This window comes from Andrographis paniculata, unplaced genomic scaffold, assembly GCF_009805555.1.
Source record: "Andrographis paniculata isolate CXL003 unplaced genomic scaffold, ASM980555v1 Contig69END, whole genome shotgun sequence".
NCBI classification, from domain to species: Eukaryota; Viridiplantae; Streptophyta; class Magnoliopsida; order Lamiales; family Acanthaceae; genus Andrographis; species Andrographis paniculata.
In genome coordinates, this window is record NW_026137605.1 from 7,769,597 (window position 1) to 7,790,225 (window position 20,629).

General features: G+C 36.5%; 5 protein-coding genes across 5 annotated transcripts; 2 read left to right on the forward strand and 3 right to left on the reverse strand.

Annotated features, from left to right (window-relative positions):
* Positions 1–1,675: 1,675 nt before the first annotated feature.
* Positions 1,676–3,200, reverse strand: LOC127263682 (uncharacterized). Its single transcript, XM_051292832.1, has 2 exons — positions 2,850–3,200; positions 1,676–2,769 (listed from the first exon to the last, which is right to left on the reverse strand). The coding sequence occupies exons 1-2, from the start codon at positions 3,161–3,163 to the stop codon at positions 1,869–1,871; spliced, it is 1,215 nt and encodes a 404-aa protein (XP_051148789.1). The 5' UTR covers positions 3,164–3,200; the 3' UTR covers positions 1,676–1,868.
* A 2,052-nt stretch (positions 3,201–5,252) lies between these two features.
* LOC127263683 (E3 ubiquitin-protein ligase RHA1B-like) lies at positions 5,253–5,938 on the reverse strand. Its single transcript, XM_051292834.1, has one exon. The coding sequence runs from the start codon at positions 5,829–5,831 to the stop codon at positions 5,391–5,393; it is 441 nt and encodes a 146-aa protein (XP_051148791.1). The 5' UTR covers positions 5,832–5,938; the 3' UTR covers positions 5,253–5,390.
* Positions 5,939–12,470: 6,532 nt separating this feature from the next.
* On the forward strand, positions 12,471–13,336 carry LOC127263506 (probable calcium-binding protein CML15). Its single transcript, XM_051292565.1, has one exon. It carries the CDS (start codon positions 12,738–12,740, stop codon positions 13,221–13,223), a length of 486 nt encoding a protein of 161 aa, XP_051148522.1. The 5' UTR covers positions 12,471–12,737; the 3' UTR covers positions 13,224–13,336.
* A 953-nt stretch (positions 13,337–14,289) lies between these two features.
* Positions 14,290–18,460, forward strand: LOC127263504 (tRNA(adenine(34)) deaminase, chloroplastic). Its single transcript, XM_051292563.1, has 4 exons — positions 14,290–17,587; positions 17,658–17,745; positions 17,822–17,949; positions 18,026–18,460. Exons 1-4 carry the CDS (start codon positions 14,475–14,477, stop codon positions 18,303–18,305), a joined length of 3,609 nt encoding a protein of 1,202 aa, XP_051148520.1. The 5' UTR covers positions 14,290–14,474; the 3' UTR covers positions 18,306–18,460.
* Positions 18,461–18,476: 16 nt separating this feature from the next.
* Positions 18,477–20,496, reverse strand: LOC127263505 (uncharacterized). Its single transcript, XM_051292564.1, has 4 exons — positions 20,306–20,496; positions 19,902–20,037; positions 19,003–19,131; positions 18,477–18,620 (listed from the first exon to the last, which is right to left on the reverse strand). Exons 1-4 carry the CDS (start codon positions 20,464–20,466, stop codon positions 18,513–18,515), a joined length of 534 nt encoding a protein of 177 aa, XP_051148521.1. The 5' UTR covers positions 20,467–20,496; the 3' UTR covers positions 18,477–18,512.
* Positions 20,497–20,629: the final 133 nt, after the last annotated feature.

Consider the following 20,629-nt stretch of genomic DNA (forward strand, 5'->3'; position numbering starts at 1 on the left):
TAGTACAATAATTATTTTTTAAAATTTTTTTAAAAAGAATACAATCAAAGAATATGTTTGTTTAATTTTTATAATTTCAGATATTTTTGATATTTTTGTTACGAGGTATGAAAAATTATGAATACATATATATATATATATATTATAAGATATGATAATTTTTTTTTTATATTTCTGTTAACTGTTATTGTAATAATACCTTATATTTTTAGATAATATTTTTAAAAATTATGTATATTAAAAAAACTAAGTGAACACATTAAAAAAAAAAAGTGTGGCAAGAAAATGAATGGCAGAAAAAGACATATAGAAACTCCAATGGGGGAGACAAACAATGTCTTTGGTATGTTGGATGGATTCATGGATCATATATACTTACCACCACTTTCCAAAATTATTAAATCAATTCCCCTACACATATTCCCACCAAAATGGGATCCATTATTTTTAATAATGGTTATGCTGGATAAGATATATACATATATATCTTGAGACATATTTTAAAGTGTCAAAATACTTCAATTTAAACAAATAATAAAAAAATTGGAGTATTGTTTATAGTATAAATTGAAGAGTAAAATACTGATCAATAAAACCTGAATGGTTTGAATTGTTAGGCATGTCAACGGGCTGGTACGGGACGGGTTTTGCAGGCCCCGGGATTCTCACCAAAATATTAGGACCTAAGATCTGTCCTACCCCATTTCAACCCGGCTCCAGGACCCGTCCCGCCTCGAACCCTTCAAATTCGGGTCCAACTTGACAAATTTGTTTTTTTTTTTTTTAAGAAAAGAATAAAATAATTATTTAATACTAAAAAAAGTATGCGTCAAAGTACCAAAAAAATATTGACAATAGTTCGTAGCAATGACAAGCAGTGGTCCGGATTATAAAGAGAATTGTAGAAGAAACAAATGCAAGCATAAATTTGATTTAGAATAGAGGTTTTATTTTATATTTAAATTTTTTAAATAAATAAATAATATAATTTATATTATATAAAAATATAAATAGATTATAATAATTATTAAATATTCGGATTTGGGTCTGGATCCGAGATGGGGCGAGTTTATAGTAAAATACTTATTATTAGAAAGAATATTGACAAAATTGAAAAGTTGAAGAAACGGTTAGACTGAGTTGTTTCGATGAAAGACTTGAATGTTGCAAAACAAATTCTTGTTATTAAAATTATGCGCAATAAAAAAAAGAGAAGATTGGGTTGTTATGGGAACATTGCATCGAAAAGGCATTGCAAAGGTTTTGAATGTACAATGTTAAGGCGGTAAATACTTTTTTTTCTACTCATGTTAAGTGTCGAATAAACATTCTCGAATGAAAATGAGAAGTCTCATACAACACATGTTTCTTATGCTATGTTGTTGGTACTTCATTAATTTTTTTTTGTCAAATCCAAATAGAGTTTAGTAGAATGCTATAAAAATGGATTTTGAGGTATCTTCCTAGTAATATATATACATATGAGACTTCATTTGGGATGTCATATATCTTTTTTCTTCTAACACAATTACCTGGACACGTCAAGTTAGTATACTGAATTGAAGTTTTTGACTTGGTCTATTAGCGCGTCCATTATATACACTAAAGAGACATCACATGATATTATTATAATTTACAAATATTATATTATTTATATTAATACAATACAAATATATCACATAAATTAACATCATACTATATAATTTCGCATGATATATACTACTATACAACTGTTGTTAATAGCACATAACATATTTATGTATAAGATATCAACAAGTATAAATAAAAATCACCTAATTTTATCTTATACAACAATATTTGTCTGAGATAAATCTAATCCGTATACCACCAGACCATCCTATATGAGACTAGTGCCACTTATTCTTGATCTTATCAATGTGCTTGAAATCATAGGTCATCACCACACTCCCATCCATTAATCTTCTTATACAGAACCTCTCCACCAACACATAGCACCCAAATTCATTCCATTCCTCCAATTCTTCCACTCTGTTAATCTTCACCTGCTGCTGCTTCCCACTCCAACCATGCCCATACCCAAACCCCGATTCGGATTCGGACCCGGACCCGAATCTCTCTTCCTCCCATTTCATCCTCTGCACCACTTCCGCCCTCAAACACACACTACTTCTCTCCTCCTCTCCCATGGCTTTCACCGCCCTGAACCACACCCACCCCTCCGCCTCACTCCACGCAGCTCTCATCCCGCCCACAAAAGCTTCCTCCCTGTCGATTGAGGCGTCAATGGTGACCCGGCGGCTGTTTTGATCGGTCCTGCTGCAGGCGAAGATCTGCTCCCATCGCTGCTCCAGCGTAATTGCGTAGTACATCGATCTCTTCACCTGCTCTCTTAGGGTTAGGGTTCCTTCCTTCACGAACATGGCGGGGCAGTACCATTTCCCCACAGTTACAGCGTCGGAGGCCACGAGCGGCAGGGAGAAATTGAAGTCCGGGAGGCGAGCCCTAATTTTGAAATCGACGCCCTCCGCCGTGCTCAGCTCGCAATTGTCGCCGGACTTGGTGTAAATCGTCCATCCCTTCCGTCTAAAGAACGACGGAGGGAAACCGTCCGGCGCGACGGAGGCGGCGGTGAAGGAACCGCCGGTCAGGCACAGACCTTCGTACGGAACAATCTGGATCTGCTGGTAAACATCGCGTGGATCCAACGGTCGTGGTTCAGCGTCGCTAATACAGCTGAAGATGCAGCACGTGACCTTATCGTCTTCCCTGGAGCAGGCGTATGCTTCTCTGAGAAATCAAAATTCATCAGATAAGAAGACACAATCCTATTTTATGTGTTCATTAATTCTTAAATTAGTTCTTCTTACCCGATTTGCCTTCGATGCGGGACGACGGCGTAGTATCGATTTGCTGACAATGGCTGATTGAGAACAGGGATCAAGAAAACAGGGTCTCGATAAGTTCTGCTGTGTTCGCCTCCTGTTCTGTATCGAACCGTCAGCTCTTTGTTCTGAGGGAACGGCAGTTCTTTGAGGGTTCGGTTCTTGCAGGCACCAAAACACGAGTAGGTCTCGGATTCCTCGTCTTGGATGACTAAGTAGCCGGAGTTCGGACCCTCCGGCGAAGCCGCCATGGTTTCCGGCGACTGCAGCAGCTGAGAAAGACGCTTGGTGACGTACATGGCGGATTCTTGTTTGGTTAGTCTTTAATTTCTTGTACTGTAATTGTAATGAATTGGACTGATGGAATCTCTTATTTGTTTGCTGATGATCGAGCTTCGTGGTAGTTTACACGATTGCTTTTTTTTTTTTTTTTTTGGCAGATACGTACGATGTTTATGACACAGGAATTTGCTTGGAAAGTGATTTGGGATTAATTGGTAGTAAATTAAAAATAATAAAATATTGGAAGCTGACTTATAGACAATACCGAATCAAATAAACTCTCTTTGTCAGTCATGTCCAGTTTCGGGGAAGCTGATGTTCACGTTTACTTTTGACCATATGCAATACTAAAACCCGGTTTTGCGTGAGCCTAGACCGTTCTCGAGTTTTTATAGATCTTGGGCAAAGAGCCCTATATTTAATTTTTATATATATAAATAATATAAATTTAATGATTTACTGTATTTCTTTTTTAAAAAATTAGGTTTTTTCATTTTACTTTTAAATTATAAATTATTTTTATAAAAGATACTACCTCCCAATAATATTATATTATAATTATGTTTAGTAATACACTTCATATTTACTTTCGGGCGAAGGTGGCACGCGGCTATATTTGGAGAAATCCCAAAGACGGAAGTCGGCGGACCGGAAGCAGGTGTTTCGAAAATTCAAGGAGGGAGACTTAGTGTCGGTAAAACTCTACCAACATGGGCGTGTACGAGGAGTGCACAAGGGGTTGATGAGACCCTACGAAGGTCTGTTCCCGATAGTGAAGAGCGTAGGCGAGGTCGCGTGCAAGGGGGAGCCACCCGAGGGCTTGTCCCAACTTCACACGGTATTCCATGTTAGTATTCTTAAACCTTACTATATAGTTAATTATATGACACCTAAAACTCTGTGTCTCAGCTAAAATAAACAAATTTAATAAACAAATTTGCTCACATTAAAATTATAATTTCAATTTAAATTTAGATACAAAAAATTTATATTTAAAATAGTAGTAGTATTTATTTTAAGTAGTATTTATTTTAAATGTATAAAATATTTGTAAGAAAGACCTAAAAATTTTTGAGCAAGGCTGCCCCAAGGGTTGCAATTCCGGCTAGCCTGATTTTTTGTGCAGGCCGCCTAATCTGGTCTAATCCGATTTTGAACCGTGCGGAGCTGGCACATCGTACTTTTCTTAATTCAAATTCACAATAAAATATAAGTAAGACAATAATTTTATCGTTATGTTATAATTTCATTTTTGTTATTATTTTATTAGTTAATATATATATATATTAATAATTGTTTCGGAATATTTTAGACTAAAATTTAGCCTCGAAAATTCTGAGATAATTATTAATATAAATCCACACACATGTGGTGCGAGCAGTTTCTGAAAAATTCAAAAATAATACTCATTTTTTTCCACATAATTTATTTTTTATTTTTTTTTTATTTTCGTCCGTCTCACGTAATTTGTCATTTTTATTTTTGGAAATATAATTATACACTTTAATCATATTTTAAATTTTAATTTTATAATTTTTCAATTTTAATTAAATTATTTATTTATCTTCATCTTAATCTATAATTATTTTTACTAAATAATAATTATTTTTATTAATATACTTCTTAATTATCTACTAATTATATTCTACCTAAATTTTTATATCTTCAGTAATAAATTCAAAATATTTAGGACAGAAGAAGTATAAATAGTCTTGAAAATTTTGAAACTATTTAAAATAATTTCGGATTTTCCAACTACACTCAAAGGGTGACAAGTTTTATTCGTCGAGCACCAATCTAAGACAAATTTCGAAGCTTTATAAAAATAATCTTAGATCAAAAATTTCGAAATTATTTTCCGAAGATAAATGAATTTTTCGTCGCAGTGACATTTCAAAAGTAATTCAAATATAAAATATTGATAGTGTAAGTACACACTAAATAATCACTACGAAGAAAAATAGTATATTTGTAACAAAATTTCGTCCCTAAAATCACGTAGGTAACGTAATTTCATTATTAATTTTGTCTCTAATATCATTAGTAACGAAAAAAATGAATTTAAAGACGAAAAAATCTTGTTACAAAATTAATATTTTCTTACCGTGAATGATAGTAATAATAATAAATCTTTGTTCATTCAATATCGTAACAAAATAACGGTCTTGATTGGGTAACAATAATAAAAGATAAAAAATAGAAATGAATAAAAAAGTTGTACAAAACACCACTGCCTGCCACACTTCATCTCAGCCACCACCGGCACCGGTCTCTGCCACCGCCGCCGCAGCCGGAGAAGCTGAGCAAGATCACCTCCCGGTGGAGCTCCGCCGCCGCCGCCATCAAACGATTCCGACACAACGGACACGTGGCATGCCCGCTCCCAATCCACCTGTCCAAACATGCCCGGTGAAATAAATGGCCGCATCTCAACTCTCTAATTTCATCTCCACCGCCGATTCTGCACAGACAAACGGTGCAGTCCGTCGGATCATCGGAATCCTCGAAGCGTGTGACCCGGAGCTCGTCGGAAAATCCCACCGGAGACCGGCCAATAAGCGTGACCGGAGAAATACGATGATGTAAGAATGGGGTGTAAAGAAGATAATCCCACATCCACTTCAGTTGAGCTATTAGTAAAGTTAAGTGGTTTAGGACAACTGATTTTGGTACGTATGGGATCATGTTTTATTTTTTTCAAGAAAATGAGATAAGATTGTGTTGAGGATAAAGGGCGTTATTGCTATTTATAGGCAAGGCAAATAATTTAGTAATGTTGTATTTTGTGGACTTATGGGTCTTTTGTTTGACCAATGATTGCGATTTTATTATTATTATTATTACTCCCTCCGTCCTAGGTCTGCTACATTGTAGATACGGTATTTTAGGAGTGTGTAATTAATAGATAATTAAGAATGTATTAGTGAAAATAATTATTCTATAATATAAATAATTATAAATTAAAATTAAAATAACTAATTACTTTAATTAAAATTAAAAAATTTAAAATAAAATTAAAGTGTGTAATCATTTTTTTTTAAAAAAAAAAAAAGTGACATGGTATGTGGGACGAACAGAACGACAACATGGATATGGTATCTGGGACGGAGGGAGTATTATTATTATTAGATTGGTTGTTTTGACTTGTGAGTCGCAATCAAATGGAAATTTTTCCAATCAGGATTTCTTAGGACATGGATTTAATGTTGATTGGATAAAATAAAATGTTATATAATAAAAATATAGAACATAACATTTCGATCGGGTTTATTCAGTGCGCACTTTTGGATAATAATTGCAAGTTCTCGCGTCATATAAAAAGATAATAGAACATACTCCCTTGGTTCAACTACCGATACTTTTTTCCTGTTATCTATCCTACAAAGATGATCTCATATTCTATTTTCTATCTCATTTAACAAACATAAATTAATTTAATTAAATTTTTAATCTTTATAAGTACAACTCACTCAAAATTTGTTTATTTTTGTCTCACTCTTTAATTAACAAATATTTTTATTTACATTTAAAACTCTATTTTTGTTATAAAACTAATTTATGATAATGATAAATAAATAAATTAATATTGTATTTAATTGTATTATATAAAACTTTCTTCTTTATAAAATTATATTCATATTATATATATTTTTTATTGAGATATAATATTAAAGTTATTTAAATACATAGATCATTAAATAACAAATTCTCACTATCTAAATAACTAATTTATATTACCTAAATTATCGTGCTCAAACAAAATGACTCATCTTTTTCGGAATGGAGAGAGTATATTTCTATATAAACATATATTAATAATATTATAAAAATTACATAGGTTGATTGACTCAAATTAGTATCATGTTAATTTGACTCGATCAGCATAATTAAAATTCGCCGTTGATTTTGTGACCTCTAGTACATTATTTCATATTTAGATAATTTATTAGCATATTAATTTCATTATTATTATTATTATTATTACATTTTTTTTTATTGTGAACGTGAAGAAATTCAACTTAAAAATATATGTGGCTAATAAAGAAAATTGGATGAAAATTTGATTGTTGAATTTTGGTAAAAGAGCAATGTATGGAGTCAAGTTTGGAATGAATGAGAGTGGGAATTGATTTCTAACCACAACTCAAAGCATAGACCCACTATTTCTTTTCGATTAAATTACTAATAAGTGTGCCCTTAAATTATGGTTATATTTAAAATTTTTAGATTTTAAATAAGCTATTCATCCTATTTATATCTCAAAAATATCAAATAAAATACTTTATTTTTTATATTAAATTAAAAATCAATTTTACATTCAAAACATCACTGTTGTTACACATTCAAGATCAATATGCCATATATATATATGTATAAGAAACACACGAATTAAACCAAAGAACTTAAAGAATCTTTTATTAAACGAAAGCAAATGCTCGAACTCAGTTTACCCAATCTAAAAATCAATCATAACACCCACTGTAACGCACAATACAACCCTAACACAACCGACATCCACGGAAACGCATCCAACATGCGAACCTCACCACGATCTAAGGAAAAACACAAACGATTTAAGCCTAATCCCTCCCAACCACAATATAATTAATACACTGTAAAGGAATGCTCGAAATCGTAAATCGAACCGAGGAACAGCCTCAGCACAGGCTGTTTATCAAGGAACTCAGTCGAATCAGTCGAATTGCTGGACAGATCACCGGAGAAGACTCAAGGAAGATCGTTCGATCGCCGTCGCGATTAGGGCTTTTCAGAGAGAGGATTTGAGAGTCGGGGAGAGAGAAAGTGAGAGTGAGAGTCTTAGTGTGTGTATATACTGGACTGGGCAGAAGCAATATATATATATATTGCATTGTTCTGGACCGGTTCGGTTAAGCCCGGGCGGTTCAGCATCAGACCGCCGGTTCTCAACAGAGAACGGGTTTGGTTCGGATTGCAGGATCCGGGTTTCGGGTTGTGCGGGTTTGTGCGTTACCGGCCTCACTTGTCATTGGCCAAAAAATAACTCCACAATCTCCACCTTTTTGGGCATGGAGAAAGTGGCACATCACGGGTGTCATCACGGTCCGAGCAACGATCGCTTTCAATCTTTTAACCTGCGGACTTACCTACCAAGATTAGAATTCTCAAAATAACAACAAAAAGAACCAGTGCTGGGCAGCAGAATTAAAAAAAAAAATTAATTTACAGTTTTTAAAAAAACCAAATTCTAATCAAAAGTATCAATATACACCGTTTTCTTACACAAGTTAAAATTTGAAAACGACAAAACTTTAGTCCCCATGGCACCCCAATTTAGTGGGGTGGCCGAGAGGATGAGCCGAACCCTTTTGGAAAGGGTTAGAAGTCTTTTGACTTCATCCGGCTTACCCGAAATGTTTTGGGATGAAGCTGTAGTTACAGCAACATATTTGATAAATAGATCACCTTCTATCCCCCTTTAAAGGTATATGTCCTGAAAGTAAATCGTTGGGTAGAAGAGTTGACATTTCTAATGTTCGTGTATTTGAGTGTTCTGCTTTAATACATGTTTGCACTGATGGTTTTGATTTGAAAACTGAAAATTGTGTTTTCTTAGGTTATGGTGTTATGGGGTATAGATTGTGGCTTTGTTCTAGACCCGGATTTAAAACTATTTTTAGTAATAATGTGACATTCAATGAATGTGAAATGCCATGTTTGAAAGTTAAAAAATCTGAATCTGTTGTTTCTGATTTTAGTGAAACAAACACTGTTTGTTATAATACTCAAAATAAGGTGGAGCATGATAAAGTTGAGATAGAAGAGGGAGAAAATAGACACTTTAATTATAATTTTTGTTCTGTCAAGCAACATATTAGTTGTGAATCTGAAAGTGTACAATTTGATAATTCTGAAATTGTTGATATGGATTCTGAAATTGATGTTTGTGTTTGTTCTGCTGCTGAAATTCAAAATGTTTTTAAAAACAAAAATGTTGATTTTGAGGACAAAAATGTTTCTGTATGTTTTGCTAAGCCTGCTGTCATTCATGAATTTAATTCTGATTTTGAAAAAGTGTAGTCTTGTGGTGTAAATTCAGTTGATATTGATTGTGAATCAGAAAATGTGCAATTTGATAATTCTGAAATTTTTTATACTGATTCTGAATATGCGCTGAATGTGCAATTTGTTGCTGAAATGCATGCTGTAAGTGAATCTTGTGATGATAAACCTCTTAATATTGATGTTGAATTTGAAATTCGTGTTCAATCTGCTGATACTGTGCAAATTGATGTTGAATTTGATTATGAGGTTGAAAAGAATAACATTGATTTTCTTTGCAAGTCTTTTGAAAATAAAAAAATTGTTGTTGATTACAAATATGTGCAGTTTTGTGATATACATGTAGATAATACTTGTTGTGAATCAGATTGTGTGCATTATGACATTTTAGTTAATGATGATATGATTTCTGATTCTGTTTTGAGCGTGAAAACTGCTGTTGAGCAACACTTTGATTCTTTAAACGAAAATGTTGTTATTGCTGATTTTGACAAATATGTTCAAAATGTTGTGGAGTTTGATAAAAATAGTGAAACTGAAAGTTTTGTTGGTGATTTTCAAATTGGTGTTGTTGTTGGGCAGCATGTTAAGAATAATTTTGAAAATTCAGTTTATGAAATTGAAAGCAATGTTGGAACTGATTTAAATGAGAAAGATTGAGATTAGAAATGACCTATTTGTTAGAGATGAGTTTAGGAAGAGTCCTATATTGTTCTCTATATTTGGTAATTTGAAGTTATCTTCTTTAGCTTGTTGTATGTTTGATGGCTTATATGCGAATGAATCTATGATTGTTAAGGAGACAAGTAATTCTTGGTATAAGTGTCAATGTTTGGAAACCTTAAAAGAAGATGTGAACTCATTGCTTAAGAATGAAAATTTGAATTTAGTTCATAATACTTATGATTGCTTTGATGATGATTTGTTATCATTGATTGTAAATGATATGTGGACTAGAAAGCTTGCTGGTTTTCGTGTTTGTATATTGTGTGATGCATGTTTTGTTGTAAGACACAATTACAATGTTTAGTAGCTTTGTTAATTGTTGAATTTGAGTATAATCCTATTGGTGAATATACAATGCTTTGGAACGTTGATATGTTTGTATCTTGTGTGAAAATTGTATGTTTTGATACATTTGATTAGCCGGTGCTACTTGTGTGTAGCTGTAGGTTTTATTATGTATTATAGTAGGTTTTTATATTGTTTTAAACCTAACTTGATTTCAATTTTCTTTGTGCAGGAGAGTAATTCAACAATTGGCTAAAATGAACTGTTTTTTTTTTCAAATGAACTAAAATATAAGGAAGCAATGAAAGTTCGGACCGTGATGACACCCGAAAAACAATATTCCACCCCAAAATAAGGTGGAGATTTGTTATATATATTTTGGCCAGTGATTATTGAGGCCTAGAATGCACACAACCGAACCGTACAAATTGAAGCCCGGATCCGGCAACCCGCTACCCGACCCGAATCTTTGAGAGACCCATCGGATCATAGGCTGCCTGGATCGGGACCGGTTTGAACCGGTCTAACTGAGCTGAACCGGTCTACTCTCTCTGTATATAGGCTGATCCATTGAACCGATTCACTCTCTTAATTTCCAGAATAGATACGAGATACAGAACATGACATCTTCTATTCGCGATTCTCTCTTGAAAGCCCTAGGCGATTCCAGTGCGATTCCGTCGACTTCGCACCTGCGTTCTCCGGTGAATCGGTCCGGCAATTTGGAAAGATCTTCTTCTCCTTCGATGCACGCCTTCACCCTTGGGGTTTCTATGGTTTTGGTTTGTCGATTTATGCCTTATTGTTGGTTCGCGGTGTAATTTGTCTGCGATGTGTTTAGGCTTTAATTTCGGCAAAGTTTCCTTATATTGGGTTTCGGTTTAGTCGTGTTTGTTGCGTGTCCGTGGCGTGTCATTTTTTGTTGGGTCTTGGATGTGTGTTCGGTGTCGGTTGGTTTGATATTAGGGTAAACTGAATTCAAACTGTTGCTTCCGTAATAAATCGAAGTTTTCTTTAAGTTTCTTCGATGTTGATTTGATTTCGAGAGAATATAGCCTATTGGATCTTGGATTAGTAATAACAATAACATTAACACCTATTTATATCACATCATACAACTATTTAAATTTTTACTATTCGCCCACGAGTAGTGAAACGTGGTTTTCTGGTCACGAAGCAACCGAAATCGAAGAGACGAGCGAAGAAAAGGAACAAAAAGGCGTAACACCGAGCTTACCATCAGGAATCGATCTAGAAGAGAAAAGTCACCCTCGAGTTGACGAAGCTTCGAGGCCGTCAGCATTTGGAAGTCATCTAAAGCACTGCGTAATCAACGTATCATCTTCCTTGGCTGCTCAAGAACTGCGCCCAACGAGGTCGTCTCTACATTTCGGCGTATTGTCTGAAGGGATCTCGACTACAACAACAACGGCTGAATCATCTATTCCATTGCCTACATTCCAGCAACAAATATCTCCGATTGCGCTAGGAGTCGCATCTGAAGGAGGTAAGGAATCTGACAATGGGTCGAGAGAGAAACAAAGTACGCGACTAAAAATGACGACTGAATCAGAGTTGAGACGCAAACAGTTTCAGCGGCTAGACCAGGCCATGAAAGATCGATTCGACGACTGGGAGAATGCATACAGGCTTGAAGAAGAGCAGCGTAAAACCGACGAAAAGTTTATGTGGGAAGCATCGATGGAAGCTCAAAATGCCGCGGACAACTGGGAAGTACCTGTCGGCGCTGTTCTAGTCCACGATGGGAAGATAATTGCTCGGGGCTACAACAAGTAAGTCGTTTGTTGGCGCTGTTGTTCCTTTTTCTCAAGTATTCTTAATGATCTAAATGCAAAATTGCACAGAAATTCATTTATGTATCTAATTTAGAACAGGATTTCGACTCTGTTATGACTAGGTTAACTGTCTGCGAGACACACTTTTAAGTATATATTCGTTGATTTTAAAATTTTCCGGACCACACAAAACTAATTCAAGATATAGTTTGAACAGATAAATGTCTTTACTCACATACACATGTTTCCTGTCTAATCAAGAAGTTGATTAACAAATCAAGAATCACACACTTTTAAATTAATTACAATAATTGATTAACATTACACTAAATTCTAACTATTTCCACATGTAATGAATAGCCATTTTGCATCTAAAAGCCAACTAAAATGTGCGTTTCCGAAAAGTTTCTATTAATAGGTTTAATAGCCATTGATATGCCTGTGGTCATTCTCTTATATACCAAAAATAGGGTGCAATAGCACCTGCTTATAATGGGTTCATAATTTTCCTATGCACTTTACATCATTCATTCAAGAATCATCCCATCTTAGCAACTACCACAACCACAGCCCCACGAACAATGTATGGTCAAGAAATTCCAGGTTAGAACAAAGAAATCAGCAATGGAAAAATGATGGGAAATGAAAATTAAAAAAAATTAAAAAAAAAAAAAAAAAAAAAAGAAGCAGCAGAGGAAATCCTTACCTGTACATTCAAATCTCCCTTCTTCTGACCTCCGTTATGATGGCTAAAATCCACTCCGATCAGCTCCAACAATTAAGGGACATCTTCAATCGGTTCGACATGAACCACGACGGCAGCCTCACGCAGCTGGAGCTCGCTGCCCTCCTCCGGTCCCTCGGCCTCAAGCCAAACGGCGATCAGATCCATATCCTGTTGGCGAATATGGATTCCAACGGCAACGGCGCCGTCGAATTCGACGAACTAGTCGAAGCCATCCTGCCGGACATGAATGAGGAGGTGTTGATCAATCAGGACCGGCTAATGGAGTTTTTCCGCCTCTTCGATCGCGACGGCAATGGTTACATAACCGCGGCGGAGCTCACCAAACAGATGGCGAAGATGGGGCACCCCCTGTCCTACCGCGAGCTGAGCGAGATGATGCAAGAGGCGGACACCAATGGCGACGGCGTCATCAGCTTCAGCGAATTCGCCAACATCTTGGGGAAATCGGCGATTGATTACTTCGGCATTTCGGTCTCCTAGGGTTTGGTCGAATTAGGGCTGATTTGGGGAATTAGGGTTTGCGAATTTGGGATTTATATTGATTACATATGAATGAATGATGTAATGGGCACGCACAAAAAGCTTGCATCTTCGTGATGTACATGGATTGCCCTTAATAACGACCTCAAGCTCTAATTTAAATTTTATATATTATTCATTAAATAATTTTAGATAATTAACTTATTAAATGTATAAAATTGTTTTCTTCTATGATTACACCATAAATCCTAAAAAAAAGATAATTATGTAAATATTCATAGACAATAACCACTACCATATTTACAAACATACTGTTAATACACTATCGTAATGAAATATTATTTTATTTTAAAAGGATTGAATTTACTTATAATTTTATTTTAAATAATAAATATTCTTCTTAGTATCGAAAAATATATTTAATTTGACGTTAAGTTCGATAATAAGTGGGTTAAGAGATGCTATTAGTTTTGATAAAAAAGGAGAAGATTTCCAAAAGGCTATTTGGAATTCTGTAATAGATTAAAAAATAATATTATTTAATGATATAAAAAATAATTATACATGCAATAATAATATATTTGTAATTTAAATAAAAATTAAGGGTATTACGATATCAATGAATGATTACTTTTTATTAAAATAAAAAACAGATACTTTGGAGAAGAAGAGACTAAAATAATAATAAAAAAAATACTTTTGAGTTGGGACAGATTATTTATAAAAAGTCTATAAATAGATTATATATAATATTTATTTTATGATATAAAAGCCAACTTAAAATACTACTATTAAACAAATCCAAAAATTTGTGCAAACTATACCGACAACACAAATCATGGTATTCCTTGAGGACAATTCACAATGTTTTTTTTTTGACATATAGGTAACTTGTAACTATTCGATTGATCTGAAATTGGGCCTAAGCCCAAAATTAATTTATGGGCTTCACTACACATTCTATAGTAGTCAAATTTAGGCAACATTTTCTAGATTAAAGCTTTCTTATTGGTCCGTGTTCGAATCTTGTTGAGGTATAGAAATGGAGAATTCTGCGAAAAGGACAAAAATACCATAAGACTGCAGACATCTACTGCATCTTCAAAGAGCACGCACCCCGTAATCCTCAATTTCCGCGTCCTTTGCCGATGCCTGCTTGGTAGTGAGATTCCGCCACGAATCTGGGCGTTTTCCCGAAGGTAATGAATGCTCTCTCATTGTGGTGATTTTAATAGCTGTTGAATTCGAGCTATGTACAACCCTTACACGACATCGACAATCTCGCTGAGAACGCGAGGCACGGCGTCGTTTGGATTCAGTGACTACGCGCACTGCCCGATCGAAAGAAGTCCTTGCAGTTATTCCTCATCAGCAGCCTGTTGTTGTTGCTGTGCGGAATCTATTTGTAAAGTACCTGTAGGCTCAACTTATTGCTACAATTTGTATGGACTGAGGCAGTCGTCTTTGATCCAGTGGTCGCCGTATAGGAGACTGGTTTCAGGTGGTTTAGATCGGTTTCATTCTGCTTGTTTTCCGCCGCTTAATGATGTTGATTTTAGGTGTTATCGTGGAGAAGTTTTGAGCTCTAGGAAAACTAGGTTAGTGGGGAGAAAAATGGGGTTGGGAAAATGTATGGTGTATGAGGAAAGAAGTGAAAGAAGCTATGGCATTGGAGGTGTTGATGAGGCTGAGATTTTGCTTAGTTTGTTGGCTGAGGATGTTAGTGAGGATTGTCTTGTGGCAACTAAGTTAAGTAGAAGGGTAGTGAAGAAGAAGAAGCCTGTTGCAGAAGAGATAGAGAATGGTAAAGTTAGGAGTAAGAAGGAAAGAGATGGGCAGGATGGTTTAGAGAGTGAATCTAGATATGAACATGGTGGATCGGCTGTGGTTAGTTCAGGCAAGATAGGTAAAAATGGGCAGGAAGTCCGGAGGGAAAGATCGAAGGAGAAGCATGATGATGGCTTGCTGAGAAATCGGGGAGCTAGAAGGAAAGAAGAGAGTGTGGGATTAATGTCGAAAATGGGGAAGAAGGACAATGAACATAAAGAGAGGAAAGCTAAGTTGAGAGAAGAGAATTGGAAGGTAACTTCAGGGGTTGAAGAAAGAGAAGAATTGGTGAGGAGAGAGGAAAGGAAGCAGAATCTGAGGAAAGAAGGATCTAGCTGCTCATCGTACTACTCTTTCTCTTCAACCGGTGATTATGAGAGCGACAACGATGTGGATCTTAGGGGAGAAAGATATTCGGGAGAGTTTTCAGGGAGGGAGAAAAGGGATTCGAAGAGCAATGCAATAGTATACAAGGTAGCTAGAAAGGAGGAAAAAGATGGGCAAGAGGATTATAGAGGAGATCATGGATTTGTTTCGACAAAGAAAAGCTCACAAAATGTCGGTTTGGTTGGATCCAGTGTAGTTGAGCTTGGCCTCAGGAAAAGATCAGAGAAGAAACTTGCTGATGTATCAGTAGAAGAGTTCGATTCGAGAGAAGAAACCTCACAAAAGGAATCAAAGCTGTCGAGTAACAAGTCTTTAGATTATTATGTAAGCTATGATGACAGGCAAACAGGCAATGAAGTTTCTAGACAATCTGAAACAAGGATGAAGCATAAACAATTTGCGGATATGCAAGAGTTCCATGGTGAAGACCTTACGAACTCTTACAGCTCTCAAAAAATATACAGAGGCGAGGAAGAGAAGTCTTCTAAGGTTGCAAGTTCAAGCCAAGAAACAGTTGAAGACCTTCGAAGAACAGTTGGTAATAGCTCCAAAGAGGATATTTATCAAAGGAATTCTGTTCTGAAAGTATCAGAAGTTGAAGATATTGATATCAGAAAGACTTTGATTTCTCGAAAAAGGATTGAAACCGATGTCAAGGAGGAAGAGCATTCAACCAATATTCACAGTTCGATCAACGATGCTGCTAAGAAAAAATGTTATGACCAAGTAACTACCATGGTTGATTCAGGGGGGCGAACCCAAGAATTAACCAAAAAGGAAGGCAAGTCGATTCTGAAAAAGGTGTCCGATAAGCATATTCAAGAAAAGAACATGAGAGATGATTCGAATAAGGGATATGATGTGCTGAGCAAAGTATCGATCATTCACAGTGGAGATTCTGGCGAGATCAACAAACAGGGTCGAAGCAAGAGTAAATCAGAGATACAAGTGGGAGTTGGTGCATTGACAAATGACACCATTGCTATTGCTGAGGTCACTGATGAAGGCTTACAAATTGTTTCTAATTTGCCACATTTACAAGAACTCGAGGTCTCTCCAGGATTGCATCAAGAAACTTGTGGTGAGGCTAGCAGTAGTGCTACACACAGGCTGCCATCAAAGTTAGACTCGACCATTGGATCCGCTGCTCGTTTGGAGAAATCCTCGACACAATACATAGGTGAGTTCATTAACCAGGTGAGAGATGAAATTTCGAGTTCTGAAATCCAGAAGGAGCATGAGTCAAGAAGTGATAGTCAGCAGTCTGGAACTAAAGGGCCCTCTGATGAAATATGGACTGTCGAAGAACCATCTGTTCAGGAAGCGTCGAAAACAGAAGACGAGGATGATGCAAGCAAAGCTGTAAAGGGTGTCGATAAGAGAAGTGGAAGGTCCTTGTGGAATCTAATTTCCGATATTGTTCTTCTACGGTGGTCTTCCCGTGCAGAAAGTCACGGCTCAGGTAAGAAGACAGGCAGAAGTTCGCCCACGAGTAGTGAAGCGTGGTTTTCTGGTCATGAAGCAACCGAAATCGAAGAGACGAGCGAAGAAAAGGAACAAAAAGGCGTAACACCGAGCTTACCATCAGGAATCGATCTAGAAGAGAAAAGTCACCCTCGAGCTGACGAAGCTTCGAGGCCATCAGCATTTGGGAGTCATCTAAAGCACGGCGTAATAAACGTGTCACCTTCCTCTACCGCTCAAGAACTGCGCCCAACGAGGTCGTCTCTACATTTCGGCGTAATGTCTGAAGGGATCTCAACTACGACAACGGCTGAATCATCTATTCCTTTGCCTACATTCCGGCAACAAATATCTCCGATTGCGCTAGGAGTCGCATCTGAAGGAGGTAAGGAATCTGACAATGGGTCAAGAGAGAAACAAAATACACGACTAAAAATGACGACTGAATCAGCTGGTGATGAGGGGGAGTCGAGACGCAAACAATTTCAGCGGCTAGACCAGGTCATGAAAGATCGATTCGATGACTGGGAGAATGCATACAGGCTTGAAGAAGAGCAGCGTAAAACCGACGAAAAGTTTATGTGGGAAGCATTGATGGAAGCTCAAAATGCCGCGGACAACTGGGAAGTACCTGTCGGCGCTGTTCTAGTCCACGACGGGAAGATAATTGCTCGGGGCTACAACAAGTAAGTTGTTTGTTGGCGCTGTTGTTCCTTTTTCTCAAGTATTCTTCGATTAGTAATCGTAGTATTTCAGGGTCGAAGAGCTGCGCGACTCGACTGCCCATGCTGAGATGATATGCATAAGGGAAGCTTCGAACATACTTAGGACATGGAGGCTTTCGGTAATCTAATCTTCTCTCTGTTCAATAGCTAGTAATGTATGGTCGACAACTAAAGGTGTTTCTAACATGCCAACAGGAAACGACCCTTTACATAACTCTCGAGCCCTGTCCAATGTGCGCCGGAGCAATACTTCAGGCTCGGGTGGATACTGTAGTATGGGGAGCTCCAAATAAGCTTCTCGGAGCCGATGGAAGCTGGATTAGGTATGTGAAAGATTCTTGCAACATGAATCTATCCGAATGTTCTGTCTTTGTACAACCTTTGATCGAACATTTGCAGGCTATTTCCGAGTGGGGATGGAGGAAACGGCTTGGAACTCTCCGAGAAGCCTCCTGCGCCAGTTCATCCTTTCCATCCGAAGATCGTCATCAGGCGAGGCGTGCTGGCATCAGAGTGTGCTGAAGCAATGCAACAATTCTTTAGACTAAGAAGAAAGAAGGACAAGAAACCCGACTCTTCCGCGCCTCCTCCTGCCGGCCCCCCTCCGGGAGGCCCCCATCGACCCCTGAAGTTCTTGGCAAAGATGCAAGATGCATTCAACTTAATGTTCTGTTTGTAGGTCCTGATCCTGTAGTGTTCTTTCTTTGTAGTGTTGTTGTTTGTTGTTTAATTCCATGTAACCTGGTAAGTAAGAGCTACACTTTTTGGTAAGAAGATGAGAACAATGTCTTTATTATTTGGGATATGTAATAATGTTATTAACAGATGATGATAGATGTTGTTCACAATTGAAACATTAGATTAGATGGCAAAAGGGTTTTTTTTTCTAGACATCATTCAAACCTGCATCCAATTCGATGTCCTCCCGAAGGTTGTACTCCGTCACGAGCCCAAGATTGTCGACTAGTTTGTGATACCTTGAGCATCCTGAACACTGTACAAGAATAGGTCGTTGTGTCAATTCAAACAAACTAATTTTCACTTATTTTGTACTATGCATTTTTCAAAAAATATCACAACAAATATATATATATATATTTACAAAACATTAAATCAAATACTAATTTTTTATTTTTTCCAAACTTCCAAAATTTCCAAAATCTTAAAAACCCTCTGTCTAAACGGAGCCTAAAAGACTTGAGGTAATATGAAGAAATGAGCTCTGCATAAATTGCTTTTCGGGACATTTTCTTAGCATATGTATGTTATCATGAAAGAAATCCAATTGCTATATTAAGGATATTTGTTCATAAAAAATTGGCAAAGAGATATTTCAATGAGGCCAGGCAATCAAACAGAAATGAAGTGGTTAAGACCTGTACGTAGACAAGGCCACGCTCGTAGGCTAGTCGATTTATTAGCCTCTCTGACCGTGTGCCACAAGCATCACATGTAAAAGTTACCAACAAACTTCTTCGCGGGAGCTTCAGATCAATGGTTGCTTCCTGGAAGCAAGCAGTGATGTTAAACATGAGTATACTATTTATCGACCAAACCAAGAAAAGGAAAAGACACTACTTAGTAAACTACACGGGCCAAAACAATATACCAGATGCATCACAATTATCAATAGAATAGTTCATCAAATCATCATTCTAACTGTTGGTTAAATTTACTAAATCTGAACGTTCATACAAATATATGAAGATATGCTCCTTTAACAACATCCATCTTTAAAAACCTGCAAATCATATTGTAACCTGATATCTAATTGGATATGAAAAAACTTTGTAATTGAGTAAATCAAAAGTTTTGATTTTCTTTGGAATTCTGACAATCAAGAAACTAAGACAACATGATTCGTATGTAGGAAGATCATCAAGACACACAAAATCTAAAAAATGCCAACAAAATGGTGAGGGAATTCTTCTTTCTACCTCTATCTTGGCACACAGCACACTATGACAAAAATCACATTGAAACTGCACACGTAGCTAAGAAAATGCCAAAGAATCCACCAAACAAAACTATTAAACTTTCAAAACCACAGAATAAAAGGCACCAAGAACATTCACCTACTTTCTCAAATCATCGACAGCCAGTGCTAAAAATTCAAAACCATTCTTATACAAATACTTGATACAAAGCATAGATATATTAAAAAAGAAACACATATTGAAACTTGAAAGCATAATCATCTTTAAGAACTCAAACAACTCAAAAATATGTCAAATTAGTGCAATTGAGACATTCAATCCAAGAGGAAATGAATTACTTGTTGAGAATCATTAGAATCAGAGGACGGCTCGGTTTGGCGACAATCTTCATAACCATCTTCCAACAGACTAGCAATCCTTGGCACTATAGAACATTGCCGCAATGCCTTATTTGTTCTACAAGAAGTGCTCACCCTGCAATTTACATTCATAAAACCGCATAATCAACCTCTAATCAAACATCCTCGATTGTGAGCTAATACACAGTTTTGTACTTTTCAACAACTATGTCAAACAATAGAGCCAAATAAAATCCTCTCACAAACTCACGAGTTCGAATTCAGACTCTAGAAATCCACAACCAAAAACAAAAAAAAAAAAAAAAAAAAAAAAGCAGATGAATCTAAGAACACTAAAAAAGGTGCAATAACAACTGCAATCTACAACAATTTCAGTATCTGACCTGCTTAGGGTCAAGGATTTCCAGCGGCAACCGAATTTGGGATCAGACGGCTGCGAGTAGCCCAGCGAAGAAACAGGAACATCGAATTTGGCGCGAGCGCCGGACGTCGGCCATTGACAATAATCAAATCCAAAAAGCTTGCAGCTGTTAGTGGCAGCCATTTCAAACTGCAGCTGCCTACAACAACGGAACGAAACGATTTCATGCCATCACTTGTCTGTGTATATATAATACGGTAAACAAAACTATATTGGGCTAAAAATCCCCAAGAATTTCAGCCCATTCCATCATTTTGGGCTCTTATTGGGCCTACCAGTGAACAAT

What these genes read in the sequence shown, in the direction of transcription:
- LOC127263682 (XM_051292832.1), bottom strand. Translation starts at nt 3,163, where the DNA reads ATGTACGTCACCAAGCGTCTTTCTCAGCTGCTGCAGTCGCCGGAAACC. An exon ending in CCGCATCGAAGGCAAATCGG is followed by an intron (nt 2,770 to 2,849) that starts GTAAGAAGAACT and finishes TTGATTTCTCAG; the next exon opens with AGAAGCATACGCCTGCTCCA.
- LOC127263683 (XM_051292834.1), bottom strand. Translation starts at nt 5,831, where the DNA reads ATGATCCCATACGTACCAAAATCAGTTGTCCTAAACCACTTAACTTTA.
- LOC127263506 (XM_051292565.1), top strand. Translation starts at nt 12,738, where the DNA reads ATGATGGCTAAAATCCACTCCGATCAGCTCCAACAATTAAGGGACATC.
- LOC127263504 (XM_051292563.1), top strand. Translation starts at nt 14,475, where the DNA reads ATGTACAACCCTTACACGACATCGACAATCTCGCTGAGAACGCGAGGC. An exon ending in TTAGGACATGGAGGCTTTCG is followed by an intron (nt 17,746 to 17,821) that starts GTAATCTAATCT and finishes ACATGCCAACAG; the next exon opens with GAAACGACCCTTTACATAAC. An exon ending in GCCGATGGAAGCTGGATTAG is followed by an intron (nt 17,950 to 18,025) that starts GTATGTGAAAGA and finishes GAACATTTGCAG; the next exon opens with GCTATTTCCGAGTGGGGATG.
- LOC127263505 (XM_051292564.1), bottom strand. Translation starts at nt 20,466, where the DNA reads ATGGCTGCCACTAACAGCTGCAAGCTTTTTGGATTTGATTATTGTCAA. An exon ending in AAATCCTTGACCCTAAGCAG is followed by an intron (nt 20,038 to 20,305) that starts GTCAGATACTGA and finishes TGTAAATTGCAG; the next exon opens with GGTGAGCACTTCTTGTAGAA. An exon ending in GTGGCCTTGTCTACGTACAG is followed by an intron (nt 18,621 to 19,002) that starts GTCTTAACCACT and finishes ATTCTTGTACAG; the next exon opens with TGTTCAGGATGCTCAAGGTA.